Genomic DNA, 21,504 nt, shown 5'->3' with positions numbered 1-21,504 from the left:
ACAAAATTTAAAGAATAATGGTATTTGTCAATCTGAATTTATAGTTTGAAAAATTTTACTCATAATTTTTATATGATATATAAATTTTTAATATTTTTATAAAATATAAAGTATATAAATAATAAATAAAAAAATTTATTTAGTTTTAAAAAAATAAAATTAAAAAAATTAAAAATTAAAAATATATATAAATAAATATAATGTGATGTATGAAGATGATGAATGATAAAACTCTTAGATGGTTTTTTATATGTAAAAAACAAACATAAAAAAATAGAGAAAATTTAAAATTTTAATCTTCCTCTTATTGTATTTTCATACTCTCTTTTTATAATAAATTACGTTGTGCTGACGCATCAAGATAAACATCTAAATGATAATAATGCATCGATTAATTCGTATAACTTAGGTTTAAATTTTATTACAATTTCATTTGAAAATTTCCACTTTGTCATTTTCTTAAAAGCCCAAAATCTATAACACCGAGTGAGAGAGAGCACAGCTGCCTTAGAAAAAAAAAAAGAGAGAGCACAGCTGAGAGAGAATCAGAAGAAATGGACGACAATCGCATATTGGAGATGGAGAGGCACAGGAGGGAGCAGATTCGAGAGCTCGATCTCGATCTCGAGGAATTGCAGGTCGAAGAGGTAGATGACCACCGCCAGCCATCCAATGATGAGCTTGCCGCCACGTAATTTCGCTATTATCTTGGTCGTTTGATTTCAAAAGTCTTTTTGTCTCCTATGGAAGCTGAATTAATGGATATGAAAAAATTGAGATTGATAGATATGGAAAATATGAGTTCAAGCTAAAATTTGCATGTTAGCTTGAACTCAATTAGCAATAGGGGATGGGTGTGCTTAATTTTTTTTTTAATTTTTCCCTTCATAATGCTTTGGAATTGATTTCACTAATGTCGTTTTTATTATTTTCATTGGTTGCTGACTTTCCTACGTTTATTTCGTATAAATTAAAGTGATCGTGGTTATGGTGGTGCTACTTCCTCTGGCGAATTCACATTTAACACCAGTTTGGCTTCATCACATACGTATCTAGGCGGTAGGCATAGCCGCATATGATCTTCGGTTTTATGCATATACATAAATTGATGTTCATCCAAAACATATAGGGTTTATGATATCACTTGCATGCAACAGAGGTTGAAGACACTCACCATCGGAAGGCTTTCTTGGAAGGCGGCGCCATCTTGAACCTCCCACTGTTTTATCTTGAAGGTCCTTATTTATCAATTTATGTAAAATATTAATGTATTGACTTTCAGTTCCAGTACCTACCTGGTTGGCTATCGAAGCCCGTTTAGATTACAAGCTTAGTCACAGTAGTGCAAAGTTATCCACGATTTTTAACGAAAAATGGGTTCGGTTATTGAATAATCTAAAAATTTCTGGAATTTAAGAAGTGAGGACTCTGTATTTCGAGTTGTACCGAGCACTGAAGACTAATAATATCAAGGTTTTTGCCACGTGTTTAAATAGCTGGCATCTATCTTATTAATATTCTTTATCTAACTTTTCTGGAGAAGATTTCATGCCTATGCCTGCAACTGTGCGGGTGAGTATGTTCTTTTTCCCCATTCATTCATGTGCCATCATACTCTAATGGCTTTTGCACTATCATGCGTAAAGTCAGTTGTGATGGCCTCTTCTTCAAAGAAAAGAGAATTTAGTTTACTGTTAATCCTGCTATTTTTGAGATCTCATTCTGGTAGAGTGCACCACCTTGTTATCTGGTGTCTTTTATTTATTTTCATAAGTAATCGATAATATTATTAATAGAGATAGGTAAAGGCCAAGTATACAAGATGATATACAAGAGATAAGACCTATTTGGTGTCTTTTATTACTATGGGGATGCTTTCACTCCTCTTCTTTTTTGTCCCCTTATAGCTTTTTCTAAAATGGAGATCCGTGTGATATTTGTCAGGAGTTGTTCTGTTCCCAGGGGCCACCCTTCCTTTAAGAGTTATTCAGTCAAATTTTATAGCCACTGTCGAGAGAGCACTGACCCAGGTTGATGCTCCTTATACAATTGGAGTGGTAGGTGACCTCCTCCTGACTGCTTTTCACTTGCGCTCTTTATCTGGTTGGTATTTCTTCATTGCTTTTGTCGAACTCTTTCAGGTCCGTGTGCACAGGGATCCTAACAACGGAAGAATAAGGTTTGCAACCATTGGGACGACAGCGGAGGTATATTTAAAAAATCCTAGAGCTTTTTCCCTCCTTCCCCAATTCATAGGTATATTTAAGAACTTCAGAGAATTACTTTATTATTACTTTTTTCCCTTATCATATTTAAGATCCAAACAAAGCTGTACTCTGCAGTGAAAGTTAGAAAGAAACGCATAGACAGAGAAATTTATCGAATTTGTTCTGGGTTTGTTTCTCATGGTTTTATTGGGCTCTGTAATATCTTGAACTCTACTTATGAAAAAACAATATATAACTTGACAGAATTCTCTTGCATTTATCATTTCACACATTGCTTGTGTGCTTGTTTATGTGCATGGACAATCCATTGATACAATGATAACTTTTCATCATGATCTGACGCATAATGCTACTTTTCCATTGATATGATCGGAACCTTTTCCTTGTAAATGGAGGTTGGAAGTACTTGGTTGTATGATGTGAACTTTCATGTGGATTAATTTGGCCTATTATATTCCCACGTAAAATTATGTGCTCTGGATAATGAATGTTTTCACAGCCTAGACCAAGACATACTGAGAACCTTTCTATGCATATCCATGTTTCTTATGGCTGACATTTTATTTTTTTAAGTGGAGGCTAACAGTTGTTGTAAAATTGATTTGGGCTCACGTTTATCAGAAATGAAAGTGAATCAATCTCTATCATGATACTGTTTTCATGCCCAATAAACCTGCTGGCAAAGTGCCTCTTTCAATGGGAGCTAGAGAAATTTTATGCATTTGGGAGTCTTCTTTCAGAGTGCTAGATTTTGGGCTCTAATGCTTGCTATGTTACCTAGGGAAACAACTTAATTCACTTGTTAAAAATTTTATAGATTCGGCAATACCGGCGGTTAGAGGAAGGTTCACTGAATTTGGTTACTCGTGGCCAGCAGAGATTTCGTCTACGCAGACCTTGGATTGATGTGGAAGGAGCGGTTAGTATGATATCAATGTTTATTTACCCAAAAAAAGATTATCATGCTTGAATGATATTGTTTTTTTCCCCTTTCTGGTTACCTCTATCGATAAAAGCTTATATGGGTTATATCTTTCATCTTTTTAGCCGTGTGGAGAGGTCCAAATTATCCCAGAAGATCAACCATTAAGAACTCCACGTGATGCATGTGGGAAATTGCCACCATTTTGTAGTCTTCGAGGCCCTATTGTCTCACTAAAGCGGCCTTCAAAAGTCTCTCATGATAAATTGCATCCATATAGGGATGAGGACAATGTTTCGGATTCAAATTCTGAAGAATGCTTTGAGAGTGCACTCTCCCTTGTGGAAAGGAGAAGCCACCATTCTCTGGTTGATTCTTCTGATAGGAGTGATAGAATGGATGAATCAACAAGTGGTGATGATGACAAGTTCTTGTGTGAGTCAGACCTACAATTTAGAAGATCTTTCCTGAATGACTCTGAATCCACAGGATCATTGCATGAAAACCACAAGAAGCAAATCGAAAATGTCAAATTGGGATTGGGGACCAGTTCCACTCCCGGAAAGCTATCTTGCAAGGGAGAAGAGCCAGACACTTGTTGGGAAAAAATGGATTTCAACAAGTTCCGCAGGGTTCCAATAGCATTCTGGCCCTATTGGGTGTACCGTATGTATGACTCCTATTGCCTTGCCGAAAGGGCTGCAGGTGACTTTTGTTCATCCCCATACACTCTTTCCTTCCTTTCACCAACGTTGAGTTGGACTTCAATCATAACTGAATATTGTACCTCAAGAGTCTAAGTTCTGAAGACTCTTGTTTATTTACCTAAAAAAAATCTGTCATGTATCCAATCCAATGTTATAAAACACTAAAGACATTAAATGTCAGCTGTAATTTAAGCCTAAGGCTTTAATAATGTTTGCTTTGATCCTTACTTATAAAAAAAATGTTTGCTTTGATCCTTTTACGAAGCATGGGAAAGCTTTACAAATGTTGCTTTAGTTTGTCCATAGAAAATACATAAATCTGCAAAATTGTCTTGAATTTTGTAGGATCAACCTTCTTAATCTTATATGATTTGTAATTCCTCCTCCTCGAAGGAAATAATAAAAAAAAAATGGAAAAAGCCTCATTTACTCCAGGGTATCTTAGCTTTGATTGATTGGTTCAGGTGGAAAATTGCAGCATCTAGTGAAGTTTCAGATCTTATGAAAACAAAGGGAATTTTTGCTCTGGATTTTGTTTTCTTTAAATCTCAGTTGATGATACTCATGTTTCTGCTCTGGATTTTGCAGATATGTGGAAAAAGATAGTCGGGGCACCCATCATGGATGGCCTTATTCGGACGCCTGACCATTTGTCATTTTATATTGCCAGTAAAATCCCTGTTTCTGAGTCGACAAGGCAGGAGCTCCTGGAGATTGATGGGACTTCATATAGATTGCGTCGGGAAATTGAGTTGCTTGAGACTGTCAATCTTATTCGATGTAAAACCTGTCAGGTTATATATCTTCATTTTATCCTGTGTGCGCGTGCTTTTTGGCTAACTAGTATGCAACGACTCATGCTTGCCTATTGGTTCCGTTCTTTCCTTTTTCTTTGATGCAGACGGCAATTGCAAGGCGGAGTGATATCCTGGTCATGTCCAGCGAAGGTCCTCTTGGTGCTTACGTGAACCCGGAGGGTTCTGTACATGAGATAATGACTCTTTACAAAGCAAATGGCTTGGCGCCAAGAGGGCGACCACAGATAGAATACAGCTGGTTTCCTGGGTATGTATTTATCCATTTTTCTCATGTCCTTGTGCCTAGTTCCAGGCAGGCACGCTTTTCATTGGCCTTAACAATCAGTCAGTTCACACTTTACTTGTGTTAGGTAAAATAGCACGTTAACCCATTCCCTTAATGTTATAATTTTATGCCCGCTATTGTCTGCTAATATAGATGTAGAAGTAACTTGAGGTACGATTATGATGCAACTCTTGGGTGATCCTTGTCATGGGAGATGCAGTTGACCATTTGCCATTTTTCGCAGGTATGCATGGACGATCACCAACTGTGCCACTTGTCAAATTCAAATGGGGTGGTTATTCACGGCCACAAACAAGAAGTTGAAGCCCAGATCATTCTGGGGGATTAGGAGTTCTCAAGTCGCAGATGACATGCAGTGACCGCGCAAAGTTATCAGGTGCTTCCCTGAACGTTCCAGTAACTATGTAATAATATTAATGTGTTAGGGCTTCGTGTCAATCTCTCAGATGTGTTATGTGTTGGGGTTCATTTGCTGTGCCTTCTGCTATGCATGACTAGACTTTCAGCTGGTAACATAGTTACATATACATGGGGTACATAATAACTTGATAAAAGGTTTGTGATATGTTGGTCTTTGATGGGAAGCATGTGACAAGCTAAATCTTATTTCTAATATCACCTTAACCATCCAGTGCAACAGATTTTTGCTGTATACATCTCACATCTATGACACACCCATGTTGAGCCAAATTGACCCCAAGTGTCCCCCACATGAGTCAGTTGGCATCAGGTATATAATCACAACGATTCTTTCTGGTGTCAAAATATTATTCTTTCGACATAGAACCTGAAACATTGAGAATCTTCTAAGAGTAAAAAATCATTTATTTTCCCCCCTTTTCTTTGAAGAAAAAGGGAAACAAAATACTTATCATCCTAATAAAGCAACATCGCATCTGACTGCACTTCACGAACTAGAGGACTAAGGAAAACCAATCACCCTGGGGGGGCTGTTAGATGCTCGGGTAAGTTGAAACTTACAAATGGAGGAATTTCAAAGATAGCTTCGGTAAATTGGGGTGTACATGCAGCTCTCTGCATACTTGACAAGATCCTTTGGTTGAGGGAGATGAGAAGCAAGACCTATAAAGCAATCAAATTGTGCAGCAATGTTTAACAGTCCAGGCATCTTTTGAGTGAGCTGAACAAATCCGGAACCAAAAAAAAAAAAACTCACCAAGTCGATATGCCATGGCAGCGACATCAGCAGCAATGTGGGCCGATATCTTTCTGATATTGGAGAATGGTGGGTAAATCAGCCCCCTATCAAAGTTTTCCTGTGTCACTTGTGCAGCCAAAGCTTCCGCTGTTGGAAGAGGGGAAAAGAAGAAAGAAGTTAAACCATGAACCTAACATGACATTTTGATTTAAACAATAACGAAGAACAACAATCAAGAAGCATGATTCCTATCGACTTTTTTTCTTTGCATTCTTCCACTCTTCCATTCATTCCCAAATTCCCATTTGTTTCCATTATCAACTTGGTTCCTACAGGTATCCATCATCGGGTTTAAATTTTTACCATCCTTTGGTGTACTTACAGGCTGCCAAAAGCATGTCATCATGCACTCGAATTGCACCAGAGATGATCAAACCCAATCCAAAACCAGGAAAGATGTAAGCATTGTTGGCCTGAATGAAACGAATTAGTGAGCTTCAAAATCGTTGTAAATATGGGGTAAAGAGAGTCATTTAAGATATATTAGAGTTTAGGAACTCACCTGGCCGGGCACAAAAACCCTCCTATCATACTCGACAGTATCAAATGGGCTTCCACTGGCAAAGATTGCTCTGCCCTGTATATTGACAGAGGTCCAAAGGTTATGATGGTAAAAAAAGAGTGATACTAATAAATTTAGCCATAATATTCCATTTTCAAAATGCAAGAAATGTGGAATCTTAAATTAAAAAATCCAAGAAAGAGAAACAGAATTCTACCTTGCTCCATGTATAAGCTTCTTCAGCTGTACACTCTGATTGTGAAGTTGGATTGGAGAGAGCTAGAATAAGAGGTTTCTACAAGCCAATCACCAATCTCAATCTCAGACTTTCTTTTAGATTATATAAATATATTAGATAGTACGGGAGAGAGAGAGAGTGAACCTCATTGAAAGATGCCATGGCCTCAACCACCTCTTTTGTAAAAGTCTTTCCCACTCCTGACGATCCTATCAGCACTGTTGGCTTGATTGCCTGACATATTGGAAGCATAGTATAAGCTTACCTGAAAATTTCCTTTATCAAATAATCTTTTATAAAGGATGAAGCAAGATCCCAAACATTTTTCACACCTTGACAGCATCTAAGAGTCCCTTAACAGGTTCATGGTCATGAGCCCATGGCTTCTTAAAGTGTTGAAGCGACTCCCGACGGGAGCTAACAATCAGTCCCTGCAGTTAGTATACCGTTATAAGTGATTATATGGAAGGGGGTGGGAATTAAAAAAAAAAAGAATAGGGTAAAAAGTCCAAAAAAATTAAGTTAGTATACTGTAACAAGTGGCATGAATCTCAGTATGCAGATGAGGTTCCTAGCTAATTACCTTTGAGTCCACAAGCCAGATCTTCTTGCGGGTATGTTCCAGTGGAGCTTTTGTCTGTGAAGTAAACAAAACCCGATTGTAGATTGTTCGCTGAACACAATGAAAATGGTCTAGCTGGAGAAATCAATACCTGTTTTGACACTTCCAGTGCAACAAGCTCCGCTATGCCAGTTCCAGCCTTCAGGAAACAAGGGACAGAAGTGAGGACAAAAGAGGAAAAAAGAGATTCAAAGGCAAATGGAGTTTGAACCTCACTTCTCCAGCACCGAGGAACAAGAAAGTGTGGTCAGCTAAGGTTCCACCAACTAATTTCAAGGCTGCAATAATCCCTCCTAATACCACAGATGCTGTACCCTGAATCAAATTGAAAGAGGTCGCCTTTAGAGAAAACATTACCAACTTGAAATCAAGATGTTATTAACGGTCAAAAAGTTTTTGAACTTGTTACTTGTATATCATCATTAAAGACAAGGTGAGTTGAGCGGTATCGTGACAGCAGCTCGAATGCGTTATGGTTGGCAAAATCCTCAAACTGGAGGAAACATGGCGCACAAAACTCAAAAAAGTACAAAAACCATTAACTTTAGTTAGTTGAAAAATGATAAAGACCTGTACTAGAATCTTCTCCCCATAGTTCTGTTTAACTGCACACATGAACTCATCAAGCAGCTCTGTATATTCCTGAATCAACGTGAAAAACCACCTCAATAATACAGAATTTGAAATAGTTAAACAATTGCAGTATAAACTGAACAGAAAAGGGTAGAAGGCAAGAAAATAAAAAAACCTGCCCCGTTGCCCTCTTATGCCTAAGCCCAGTATAAAATTCATCCTTCAACAGCTGCTCATTGTTTGTGCCAACGTCAATGGTTATCGGCAAGCACTGTAGACAATAAATACAGATTGTAAATTACTAGCAATGGTGGAGGTTCTTTGAATTTACTATTTTTTTTTTTTAAGTAATCAAGAATATATTAATAAAGATAAGCAAAGCCCGAGTACACAAAATGGTATACAAGAGATAAGACCTATCTAGGTCGAAGTAATGGAAACTAAAAAGTCACGAAAATTCAGGCCATTAAAATCTAAAGCAATGACCCATAGAAATAAAGTGCTGAAAAATAGGGATCGAAGTTCCTCTTGAGACCGCTGGAAGTGTCCAGCTGGCCAAGAGATGTACCATAGAAGTAGGCATAACAAAAGATAGTTCAATCCGGCTAAAGACTTCCACCCACAAGGCTCTAGATGTCTCACAATGTAACAAGAGGTGTTCCACTGTCTCGCCAGATCTCTTACACATACAACACCAGTCAAGTATAACTATCCGGCGCTTCCTCAGATTGTCGGTAGTCAGGATCCTCCCCAACGCTGATGTCCAAGTAAAGAAGACCGCTTTAGGCGGTGCCTTATTTCTCCAAATTCTCCTCCATGGGAAGGGAATGTTTGCGGCTTGGGAAAGAGACTTATAAAATGATTGAACTGAGAAAATGCCCTTACCCGCTGGAGTCCACCACATCCTATCACCTTGCAGTCTATTGGGCTTCACAGAATATAGAAGGTTGAAAAAAGCCTCAAAGGTGTCCACTTCCCAATCTTGTGATGTTCTACTAAACGTGACATTCCACTGCACTTGGTCTCCTGATAGAGTCATAAGGTCCTCTATTGAGGCATCCTGGTTATGTGCCACTCGGAAAATAGCTGGAAATGCATCCTTTAGAGCCTCATTCCCACACCATATGTCTCTCCAAAACTTAATGCGAGAACCCCTCCCTAACACCAATATAAAATGGCTACTAAAAGCCCCCCACCCCTTCCTAATGTGTTTCCAAATCGCCACCGCTGACCCCAAATATCTCTTCAGTGCACCAGCCCCCCCACATGCTTCCATATTTACAATCCATCGCCAGTTTCCAAAGGGCTTTGGGCTCCTTGTTATACCTCCATAGCCATAGTCACTTTCCAAGTAAGGCCTGATTGAATGTTCTCAGATTTTTTATACCCAGACCACCTGACGAAATTGTCTACACACTTTATCCCAGCTGACCAAGTGAAATTTGAATTCATCCCCTATCCCACCCCATAGGAAATTACGATACAGTTTATCAATCCGAGCCGCTACCCTGGCAGACAATTGGAACAAAGATAAGAAGTACGTCGGTAAGTTAGAGAGGGTACTCTTAATAAGAGTCAAACGGCCACCTTTCGACAAATACAGTCTCTTCCACCCTGCCAATTTCCTTCCTATCTTCTCTATGACTGAATCTCATATGGATGAGGCCTTTGCAGCAGCCCTCAATAGCAATCCCAAGTAGGTAATGGGGAGAGAAGCTACCTTGCACCCAAGAATACTAGCTAGTAGCCTAGTGTTGCTCACATTCCCCACTAACATTAACTCTGACTTGTCAAAATTAACTTTCAGACCTGACGCAGCTTCAAAGCATAATAACAAAGCTTTCACTGCCCTCAACTGGACTCTATCTACCTCACAGAATAGGAGCGTGTCATCTGTAAAAAGTAAATGAGACAAAGTAATAATGATCCTATTGGGGTCCCCAATTGAAAAACCAGCCACAAAACCATGCGTAACCACCGCCGATATCATCCTGCTCAATGCTTCCAAAATGATAACGAAGAAAAGTGGGGACAAAGGATCTCCCTGCCTTAGATCTCGAGAGCTGCTGAAAAAGCCGGTAGGGCAACCATTAATCAATATAGAGAATCTGGCTGTAGAGATGCACCAACTAATCCAAGAACGCCACCTAGCCCCAAAGGCGCATCTCCCCAACAAGTACAAGAGAAAATCCCAATTTACGTGGTCATAGGCCTTCTCCATATCTAGTTTGCAAATAATTCTAGTGGAACCCGCCTTTAATCTGCTATCCAGACCCTCATTCGCTAAGAGGACTGAATCCAAAATTTGTCGTCCCTTAACAAATGCATTTTGTGGCTTTGAAATGATCTTACCCAAAACCGTCCCCAATCTGTTAGCAAGAACCTTAGAAATAATTTTATACACCCCATTCACAAGGCTAATGGGTCGAAAGTCCTTAACCTCTACCGCTCCAATCTTCTTAAGGATCAACGTAATAAAGGTAGTATTTAGACTCTCAAACTTGCCAACTAAAGATACTTCTTGGAATACATTCATAATGTCCTCTTTCACCACCTCCCAACAAACTTAGAAAAAGCCCATAGTAAAACCATCTGGGACTGGAGCTTTATCCTTGCCCATACGCCTGACTACATCAAACATTTCCCCCTCTTCAAAAGGCCTCTCCAACAAGGATGCTTCCTGGGGCTCAATAGTGTCAAAAGCGAGGCCATCCAGCTTTGGCCTCCATCCCTCACCTTCTGTAAGCAATTGTTCATAGAACTCCACCACATAGTCACAGATCAAAGGGGCCTCCTTACACTCCATACCATTAATGTTTAGCATTTCAATGGTATTGATTCTTCTATGAGAATTAGCAACTCTATGGAAGAACTTAGTACTCCGATCCCCTCTTTCAACCACAAAGCTCTCGACTTCTGGTGCCATGAAATCTCCTTAAAGGATAGTACTCTTTCTAATTCTGAAACCAACTCTGTCTTGCGCAATAACTCTTCCGGTAAAAGGGCTCTAGCCTCAAGTATCCGCTCAAACTGTTGCAACTCCTCAACCATGAATTTTTTTCGCTCCCCAATATCTCCAAAGGATTGTGAATTCCACAACTTAAGGTCAATTTTCAAAGCTTTTAACTTACAGGCTAGGATGTAAGAGGGATTACCATGGAACTGGTAAGAAGACCACCATTGCCTTACCTTATCCACAAAACCTTCACTTTTCAACCACATGTTTTCAACCTTGAAGTAACGACGCCCGCTACGAAAACCACCATAATCCAACAGAATAGGAAAATGATCCGAGCAAAGACGTGGTAGCCTCTTTTGGCTCACCTCTAGAAAATGCCCCTCCCACTCCGATGAAATTAGGAATCTGTCTAGGACCAAGTCTAATTATTCGACCAAGTAAAGGAACTCCCCAATAGAGAAATATCCATCAGGTTTAAGTCAAAAATACAATTTGAGAACTCTGTCATTGATGGATGCATCCTACTCACACCAGATCGTTCACTAGGGAATCTGATGACATTAAAATCCCCTCCTATACACCAAGGAATCTCCCACCAACTATGTAATCCAGCCAATTCCTCCCATAAGAAATGTCTATCGTTGTCTACATTTGGGCCGTATACGCCTGCAAAAGCCCAAACAAAATTATCTGCCACACTCTTAAAAGAGCATGCCACTGTGTACTCTCCCACAAACTCCTCTATTTTCTCAACAACTCTTTTATCTCACATCAGTAAGATTTCACCCGAAGCCCCATTCGATGCTAGATAGGCCCAATCTGCATAAGTACAACTCCAAACACTTCGGATGATCCTTCTAGAGATGCTTTTCAACTTAGTTTCTTGTAAGCATACTATATTCCCACAACAAATTTTTCATACTCGGCTATGTTTGGGGAATGGCAATCGGATTAGCTTTTGGCATGATGTGTGGATGGGAGACACGACGTTGAAGGAGGCTTATCCCCCTATATTCAAAATTACACGGGACAAAGAAGCTATGGTGGCTGACTTGAGGGTTATTACTAATGGCATACACGAATGGAACATTAGCAGTACTCGTGATACACATGATTGGGAAGTGGCGGAATTGGTGGAGTTTCTTAACTTGTTGTATACTGCTGATATTGCTGTCACAAATGAAGATGAGATGGTATGGAGACCTTCTAGGAAAGAGATTTTTTCTGTACGCTCCTACTATGAATCATCTACCATACAACAGAGGTAGAATTTTCCTTGGAATAACATTTGGAGGAGTAAGGCACCTACAAAGGTGGCTTTCTTTGTCTGGACAGCAGCTTTAAGGAAGATTCTGACTATTGATAATCTTAGAAGACGTGGTTTAATTATTACAGATTGATATTGTATGTGTCGAAATAGTGGCGAATCAGTGGACCATCTACTATTACATTGTGAGTTTGCAAGAGAAATTTGGAATTATTTCTTTAGCAGAATGGGAATTGCATGGGTAATGCCGGGAAGAGTGGTGGAACTACTAGCAAGTTGGATAGGGATTACTGGGACACCACAGATAGCAGCAATGTGGAAGATGGCTCCTTTATGTATTCTTTGGTGCATTTGGAGTGAAAGAAATGATAGACTTTTTGAGGATCATGAACGAACTCAGAAGAGTTTAGGAATTTTATGTGGAAGACTTTATTTATGTGGGCCATTGCTTTAGATTTGCATGGTCTCAGCTTCCATGACTTCCTTGTAACTGTTTTTAGTTCCTAAATAGGTGTATTCACATGTATACTTCCAGTGTACCGGGGCTATGCCTATTCTTTGATAAATAAAATATCTTATTACTTATAAAAAAAAAACAAATTTTTTATACGAAGTCGCTTATTTACCTCATTTAACCCACGGACGTTTCAAGACACAATTTTCGGCTTCATAAAGAATAGGCGAGCCCCTTCCCTTTGGATATTTTACAACTTGAGCTTCATTCATACTTCAGTGACCATGTTAGGCGGTTGAGCTCCCGCTGTTTTTTCGACGCCGGTTTCTTTGACTGTGTATGATCCGCTTCAATTGCAGTAAGTAAAGCTAGAAATTACTCTTCATAACCCACACATTTCATTCCTATCTAGTATTGCATTTCTTTCACCTTATGAACCAGACAATCCAGAGCTTTCGATTCATTTGGTAGCAAACAATTCAATGGGATAGGGTCCCCATCACTAGAAGCCCACTACAGCCAGATTGGGTCTCGTGAACCACCTCCACCCCTGCCTTCTCAGCCTCTAGTTGAGCTTCAGAGCCGAAGTTCCTCGCCACGATGAAGTCAAGATGGTCCTCGGGATGACACTGGACCTCTATCTGGGGAGAGGACCCACCCATCATGGTTATCGGTGATTTCTGGGTACCTGAAACAACACTGGCGTCACACGATGGCGGTAGCACCACCAACTCCACTTGACAGCCATCCCGCGACTTCTCTATACACCCCCCTTCTCAAGCATCTCCTCGCAGTAAGAAGCCTCAAAGCACCTCTCCTCTAGCCTCAGTCGGCGGTGTCGCCACCTTCGCCGGGGCCACCTGGCTCTTCGCCGGCAACGGTGGCTGAGGCCCACCCGCCGAAGGGCCTGATGCAGACGCCCCGCATCTCCTCCACACGAGCCTCTTTTGTTTCGGCTGAAAAACCCAAGGCCCAGCGTCGATAAAGGCCTGCATAAAACTCCTGGGCCCATTCTGCTGGCCCATTGACCATGTCCCATTCTGAATACCTTGGCCCACACCCATTTCCACCGCTACTTCATCTTCAACACACCATTTCAATAAACATAAATCAGCCTGCACATCTTCTATTTTCCTCTGCATTTCCATCACAACTCGCAAAATATTTTCCTTATTAAGTCTGACAATTCCACTGCCAGCCCCTTCCCTCTTCTACACCTCTACTGAAGAAGCAACGTATCCAGCCTGCAACAGCACACCTCCTCTCTAACTAACAGGTTGATAGGGTGGGTAAACAACCTTCGATTTTTTTAGGGCCTCCAGATACGATGTCGAGGGTTGAATTGTCGTCACCGCTACCACCAATGGAGGAGACGACTCATCTACACGGCCATTGCCTACCACCCTCAACACTTCCACCAGCTTACTCCAGCCCCTCCCATCTCTCCCTTCAGGAATGAGAAGATTATTTCTCTGACCCCCCTGTCTGAACTCCACCAACGCCATGAATGCCCCTTGGGAGTTAACACACCTCTGGGCTATGTATCCCTTGTCCCCTTCTCTGTCAACCGAATAAAACTCCCTTCTTCCCACTTTTAAGCAGTCTTCCAAAGCTTTTGTGAACCAACAAGCCAAGCTTAACTCCAAATGCAGACTTCTCACTAGCTTCCAGCCCCTCTTTGTAATGTTCACCCATCGCCCAACTCTAAACCTCAAATAGCTTACGATCAATAACAACAGCATTCAACATGCTCGTATTCCTACTCATACTTGCAGTAAACAGTCACTCAACCTCCCATGAAGAGCATCACCAGCCAAACAAACAAAAAGAGTACGAAGAGGATTTAAATTAATATGCTTTGCAAAAAAAATCCTTTGAATTTATTTACCCAAAAAAGAAAAAAGGGTTCGGTTACTTTGTCAATCTGTTGACAAAATAATTAATCAAAGTCTCCGCAGGAGGAATTTATCAAACCACACCAAGAGGGAATTGTGGCCATAACCTACCAAGTCGGGCCAAATTATACAAAAAAGGAATAAACAAGTTTCGGATAATGGAACCTGCACTGTTGGGACTAACGTGAAACTCAGGAAAAAGATCTTGAAACCATGCAATTACTTCAAATCTTATTTGCAGTTTTTGGCCATGCCTAATATATATGGTTAGGATTGGTCAAAACAACAGTGCATTGGAGGCAATAATACCAAGAACCTTAGACTTAAATCCACCTTAACAAGAGTCTTATTTCAAAGTGCGTACGGAGAAACTACGAAAAAATCCAATGAAGAGAAGAGAGGAATAGTTTTTACTGCTGAAGGACGAACTCCTCCTAGTGCTGTATACAGAGAGAGTTTTCCAACAGGAATCCCCATTCCCTGCACAGATTGAGATGATTATGTCAAAGAAGTTGATTGTAAACTCCACTGTGAGAGATAGACTATGAGTTCCAGGTCATGGTTTACAAAATATGAAATTCAAATTGAATCGGACATGCTATACCTGGCTGCCAAGATCCCCAAGCCCTAAGATACGCTCACCATCAGTCACAACAATAACTTGAACAGACTTCTCTGGCCAATTTTTCATGACTTCAAGGATCTTCCCCCTAAAAATTGACAATCATTCATAACCTGCTTGGGGCTATTGAGAAAATCAACAAAAAAAATTAAAAATTATACTTCTCTTTCAAACTGATGTAAAGGCCCTGGGGACGCCTGAAAATGCTCCCATATTTCTGACAAGCCTCACCAACAGTTGGAGTGTAGACAACTGGAAGTAGTTCCTCAACATTATCAATTAGGAGCTTGTAAAACAGCCTTTCATTTCTTTCCTGTACAATACAACAACATTGCACTAGAGCTTCAGTAGGAGTTTCCTAAATATTGGCCGCACAGCCTGAAACAGGATTGGCATCACTCATTACCAGACTAATTTTTAAATGACCCATGTTAGATTCAAACTACTACCATTAGGCCCGGTTTGGAATTTGGATGCAAAAGTCTCTCCAACTCATCTAATCTAATCATTACAATTTTTTCAAATTCACACACAAAATATTATAAACAATTCAATTTTTTCAAATCTCAAAACAATAATAATACTAAAAAATAATATTCTAACAATATTTTATTTAACTTTCATCTCATCTCAACTCACTATCCAAACCTCCTCTAAGAGACAAGTGAACTACTCGAATAACAGAGTTCAACATCAAAAGCACAGGAGAACTGCCTTCACCTTCACCTAAAAAGAAATTTCAACTTTTCTCCCCTTGTTTTGAGTATGACCTCAAGGGAGGGGCACGCGAAAATTAACTTAATACGGGAAGGAAACTATGTTTACCAGCTCCAAAACCAATATAAAATTAGGCAGGTGAACAATTACCTGAAGATCCATCATGGCCATGTACCTATGTAATGGAACTTTATATTGGCGAAGATTGTGGATTATCTTCTTTTCCTAAACATGATAACCATAGAAAACAATCACAGATTATCCATTTAGGGTCGAGCACAAATTGTCTAACCAGCCTAAACATGGTCATTTAAATTACCTGAAGCTCCTGAGAAAGTACTGCCGGAGGCAGAAGGCCACGCAGGTAATGAGCATCTCTCTCTTTCTCAGTGAAGGCAAGCCCTTTGTTGTGGCGGGGATCCCGCAGCAATGTGTTCCCACTGTAAAATGAATACCGCTCATCAAAAACCCAATATGCATTACAGCTTTGCTACTTGATACCATTACCCGGCGATATGGATTAATCAACCATGAAATGAATGCGCAAAAAGGAAAAGTTTTCAGAATGGTTGGTAAGAGTAAGTACCACTAAGGAACAACAAACAGGCAATGAAAGGCCAGTCTATAAGCTTCTTTAAAAATTTGGGACAAAATTAGAAGGAAACTGTAAAACTGAAGCTGAAATAACAGAGTGCAACAATTTGATTTAGACTCGAAGCAAAATCTTAAATTGGCATGACACCAGAATTTTGGACAGGAAATTTAGCACACTTTCTTAAAGTCTTTATGAATGGAATAAGGCCTGCATTTAGCCTTCTTCTCGGAGGATGCTACAGCCGACAAATAGGGAAGGCAATTGAAATTGATTTTTCCAAAACAAAGTCTTTTCTTAAGTAATTCGCATGCTTTATTCTTTCACTCGATCACTTGCCCATCAGAAATTTCAACGAAAAGAAAATGTAACGACATATTTAATCATTTTCACAGTAAGCCCAAAACGACAGTTTCAGAAAACAACAAAAAGGAAAAGCTTTTTACACTACTAGATATCCTACCTTCTACGTACAGAAAGCCTCAAGAAACAGAGACCGAACTATTGGGGGGGGGGGGGGAGGGGGGAAGCTCGGAAGAAAGAATAAATTTATTTATCATTTTCTCATCATATCACATGATTTGATATTAAATAATAAATTTATAAATAAAATATAATAAATAATTTTTAATTATCTAAAATTACATTATGAGATAATGATAACATAATAAAATAATAAGATGATAAAAAGATGATAAGAATTGATATGATGAATAAGATTATTCAAATTAAACTCTATAAAAAAAGATCACGTAAACTACAGAAAAATTAAAATAAAGATTATTTTCCATTTGGACTGAGAAAAGAAGAAATCAAATCAATTTAAGGAAGTTGATACATACAAAAATATTAAAAAAATATAAAGCATCGAAATCCCATGCAATGCGGAGACAAAAGAGCCAAATATTATATATAAAGAAAAGCAATTTAACTAGATATGCAGACAAAAAAATAAATAAAACAGCAACATCTTACGTCCATTCATTTCTGATTCTTACTCTCACCTAGCAACGGAGACGGTCCAGGGAGTAACCAGCTGATCCTCGGTGACCCTATCCTCACCGTACACATCCTCAAGACCACCTCCAAAACCAGACTTACCCTCCACATCCACCGACGAATCGCCACCGTTCCTCATCTCCTTCATTGTTCTCTGCATCAGCGCTACTCTTCCGATACGCACCAGTCTCTGCAAATAGCAGGTGCTTAAACAAAACCAACGCAGAATCCCAAAAATAAAGACACCGACACGAAAAGCAGAAAGGTTTGCATAAACGAAAGCCAGAAACCTCCTTTTATAGCCTCCTCCTCTCCCTGTATTTGTTTTTTAGTTGGATTATTGCAAAAGGGTTGAAAAGGAAAAAAGAAAAGGAGTTAGGTTTCAACAACAAAGAGAAGGTGGGATACGCACGTTAAAGAGAAGTGTAGTCATTATTCTACATCGATTCTTTACTATGTACAAAAATGGGGGGTTGTTAGAGAAGTCAAGTGAGATTAAGAAGTCACGATGTTTTTCTGAGCGTACCAGAATATTGATGTTCTTGCTCAACGAGATCATATTAATGAAGGAATATGTGAGGGCAGGCGGTGTTCTTTAATAATGCGAAGAGTCTTGGCTTCGAAAAAGAAGTGGTGAGAGTAGCCGTTGTAAAGAAAGATTTTCTTACCCCGTGTTTGGGGCTACAGAAAGTATACCCATTGGTCCATTTCCCACGAAATCCTCTCACGGAGAGATCCGGCAATGAGAGTATTTATGATTTGTAGTAGTGTACGGTGAGGATAGCGCCAAGTAGGATCGCGTTGTCCACCCTTCTACTGTCTGTGTTTTGAGGCAACGGCTCGTAAAAGTGACTTTTTGACATTCTCTCTCTACAATTTTTTTCCTTCTCTCTCTGACTACTTTTGATAATGTTATATACAGTTTACACCGTCTTTTTTAGAAAAAAAATGAGGTTCACATTTAAAAAAAATATTTTTTTTTTCCGTAGATTTTAGATTTATTTATTTATTTTAAATAAAATACAAAGGACTTATACTATTGCACATCTTATAACTGTAAATATCATTTATTTTCTAATTTATCATTCAAAATGGAATAAGAAAAATGATAAAAATAACTTTTTCACCGTTTAAATAAACTTTATGGGATTTTTGAACTTGTATTTACCATTATCCTAATTTTATAAATCATATTCATATTTTTATCTTTCACCTAATAAATCTAAATTTCTCTAAATTTATCAAGAAAATAATAGTCAAAATAAAAGGCACACTTATAATTCACGTAATATATCATATTAAAAAATTTTAAATTCAAAATTTCATGGAAATAGAATTTTCCTTAGATGCATGTTAGCGATGTGAAGTATGTCATCTACATCGATTTTTAAGTAGAATAACTCTTTTGAAGAACAAAAATGCTAGGGACAACCGCCCCTGCGTCCTCGCCGCGGAACCGCACCTGCCACGTTAGTAGATAAAAAAAAAAAAAAGAAGGGGGGGGGGGGAATATCCCGTACGCGGAAGGAGGGAAAATCAAAACAAAAAATAAACAAAAAATCAAAACAACATTGACGATTGCAGAGGAGACCCAGCCAGTGTAGCCAAACATTTCTCCTCCTCCTAAACTTAATACCTTTAGAGTAGTTTCGGAGTCCAGAAAGTCGAGCTCCCTTCTCATACGAATCAGTAGTCTCCTGCATTTGGAGACATTTGTTTATCTTTAGAACAAAGAACTTTATGAACTTTAAAATCTGCTCTGGTGGGCTTGGGATACTTGAACTGAAGTCTTATCGCCTGGTGTTTTAATTGCTCAAAATGCCTGAGACCTAACTGGACTATTGCATGTCATGCAGGCCTTCTGAAAAATAAGCATCGGAAAAACTAAAATTGTGTGTGAAAGAGATATGGCGTTTAGAGGATAGGAGATGATGAAGAAAGTACTTGGATGAAAGGTCAGCTTATCTCTCACAGTTTGGTGAAGAAGCCGATGAGGAGTTTGACAAAATTAGAGATTCCCTCAAAGGACTGGATGAAGCCCAGTGCTCGTCCACACACGTCCAGTGCTCTATTTTTTGGTGCAAAAACAGGGGCCTCTTGGACGTCTAATGTTGACTTGGACAACGGTGGTGTACGACAGGGGTTGTGGAGGATCTTGATGTTGCACGGTGGAGGAGACTGTGACGTGGTTGCTCGGACTCTCCTTCGAGTTTGATCTTTATTCTACAGACTTGGGGAAGATTGCTCTAGGAGTTGGGAAAAATGAGGGGTCTCTGTGATTTGGGGGATATGAAGGAATTTGCTCTGTGAGTTAGTTTTGGAAAATGAGCGTTTTCATTTCTTTCCCACGTGGAACGCGGTTACGCCGCGGTTTCCCGCGCGGTTGTATATATCATTTTTGTTTTAAGAATTAGGTAACACAATAAACAATCAACACTCAACTTTCTAGACTTGTTATGAAATGATGTTGATTTAAAAAAAAAAAATTCAAAAAACACGTTTTTAGACACTTTAAAACAACGGTTAAACCGTTTGTCATTATTCTTGTTAGCACATCATAAACACCTTCTTGAGGGGGAGGCTCATCTCATGTGTAGATGTGTCCTTTCAGAGAGGGCTCACCTAGCATAGAGTCACCCTTCTAAACCCCTATCTTGGAAATAATACCTTAGAATTTGATATGGAAAATTTCATTCACTTTAGAATATGGCAAAGTTTCACAACTACGTGTTTCATCACTTTATAGCCCATCATATTACCCCAAACTTCATTTAAAAAAAAAAATCCATAAGATTCATAAGTTGTAAAGTCAAAGGTTAAAAAATGAAGAATAAACTAGTAATAAAACAATCTTATTTACAAAGAAGATTTTTATTTTCAAACTGGTGTATACGCATTTCACACCACTTATATGGCAAAATCTTGATTTATAAGGGAAATTTGAAGTTTTGAATTTTACAAACTAAATCTTATCACGTCAATAGTGTAAATAATATATCTTCTACACTGACTTGTAAATATAATGACGCATTTATAACTGCAACATTTTCGAAACAACTATGAGGGTCATCTTATGAGTTAATACATCACACCCTTAATATATAAGAAAACTAAATCCAACCTACTAATCTTAATATATCACACCCTACATGTTCCCAAATGTTAAATGTGCCACCAACAGCACGTCACTTTTAGAATTCATTTCATGGAAGACATCCACAAGTTTCCCTCTCATCCTTTAAATGTTATGGAACACATAGACATTACATTCAACCTACTAACTTCAACTTGACATTACAATCTTACCAAAGAATGCACGCATGTGCTGGGAATGAATTGTAGATGGAATGTATCTTTGTGATGGAGTTGGTGATGGGCCAAGTCGAGAATATGCAGCCACAAAACCTAACAAACTTGGTGTTCATATTTATTTGCCATTAGTCCCAGAGAGACCACTTTTGCCATCTTGTGTAAATGGACAAGGTTATGTTGCAGTTTGGTGAAATGCTCCTCCATGATTTTACCTAAGACACACCCATGCATGCTTTACCTAACACACACCCATGCAAAAATAACGAGCTTTTATTTCCATCTGAATCACCCCCTTACCATTCTTTATCTGAATTTTTATTATTCTGATAACTTATTTGAAGTGGATTTGAACACCATAATATAATTTCATGCGTAAGAGAAATATTGAAGAAAGAAATAAATGAACTATTTTATTTTCAAGTTGGTGTGTAAAATACACTATTAACATTTAAATAATCAGATTTAAATTTTAAAATTAATCTTTTAAATCAAATTATATCATATAAACATTTTATCTAATATGTTCTACACGCCAATTGAGAACCGAAATTTTCAAAAATATCATTAAATAA

At 38.8% G+C, this 21,504-nt stretch overlaps 2 protein-coding genes across 8 annotated transcripts; one reads left to right on the top strand and one right to left on the bottom strand.

The window, feature by feature from the left end:
- Window positions 1–446: 446 nt before the first annotated feature.
- On the top strand, window positions 447–5,574 carry LOC109003729 (protein cereblon-like). Its single transcript, XM_018982001.2, has 10 exons — window positions 447–691; window positions 977–1,059; window positions 1,158–1,235; window positions 1,945–2,057; window positions 2,142–2,207; window positions 3,046–3,147; window positions 3,276–3,855; window positions 4,446–4,651; window positions 4,759–4,922; window positions 5,185–5,574. The coding sequence occupies exons 1-10, from the start codon at window positions 555–557 to the stop codon at window positions 5,318–5,320; spliced, it is 1,665 nt and encodes a 554-aa protein (XP_018837546.2). The 5' UTR covers window positions 447–554; the 3' UTR covers window positions 5,321–5,574.
- Window positions 5,535–19,905, bottom strand: LOC109003730 (NADP-dependent malic enzyme-like). Of its 7 annotated transcripts, XM_035693074.1 has the most exons (22): window positions 19,565–19,904; window positions 19,257–19,481; window positions 17,626–17,810; window positions 16,349–16,469; window positions 16,180–16,254; window positions 15,474–15,625; window positions 15,295–15,400; window positions 15,105–15,170; window positions 8,291–8,386; window positions 8,113–8,184; window positions 7,952–8,035; window positions 7,759–7,857; window positions 7,634–7,681; window positions 7,504–7,557; window positions 7,253–7,351; window positions 7,065–7,154; window positions 6,900–6,977; window positions 6,683–6,757; window positions 6,503–6,593; window positions 6,139–6,267; window positions 5,943–6,044; window positions 5,535–5,748 (listed from the first exon to the last, which is right to left on the bottom strand). In XM_035693074.1, the coding sequence occupies exons 2-21, from the start codon at window positions 19,299–19,301 to the stop codon at window positions 5,956–5,958; spliced, it is 1,854 nt and encodes a 617-aa protein (XP_035548967.1). In that variant the 5' UTR covers window positions 19,302–19,481; window positions 19,565–19,904; the 3' UTR covers window positions 5,535–5,748; window positions 5,943–5,955. The 7 variants fall into 7 exon arrangements, with proteins under 7 accessions (XP_035548967.1, XP_035548966.1, XP_035548970.1 ...); XM_035693073.1 differs by having other exon boundaries at window positions 5,535–6,044; window positions 19,565–19,901; XM_035693077.1 differs by lacking the exons at window positions 19,257–19,481; window positions 19,565–19,904 and adding exons at window positions 17,911–17,935; window positions 18,147–18,220 and having other exon boundaries at window positions 5,535–6,044.
- Window positions 19,906–21,504: the final 1,599 nt, after the last annotated feature.

Source organism: Juglans regia, chromosome 8, assembly GCF_001411555.2.
Source record: "Juglans regia cultivar Chandler chromosome 8, Walnut 2.0, whole genome shotgun sequence".
Lineage (NCBI taxonomy): Eukaryota > Viridiplantae > Streptophyta > Magnoliopsida > Fagales > Juglandaceae > Juglans > Juglans regia.
The sequence above is the reverse complement of the archived record's forward strand: the minus strand, read 5'-3'. Positions and strand labels throughout refer to the sequence as shown.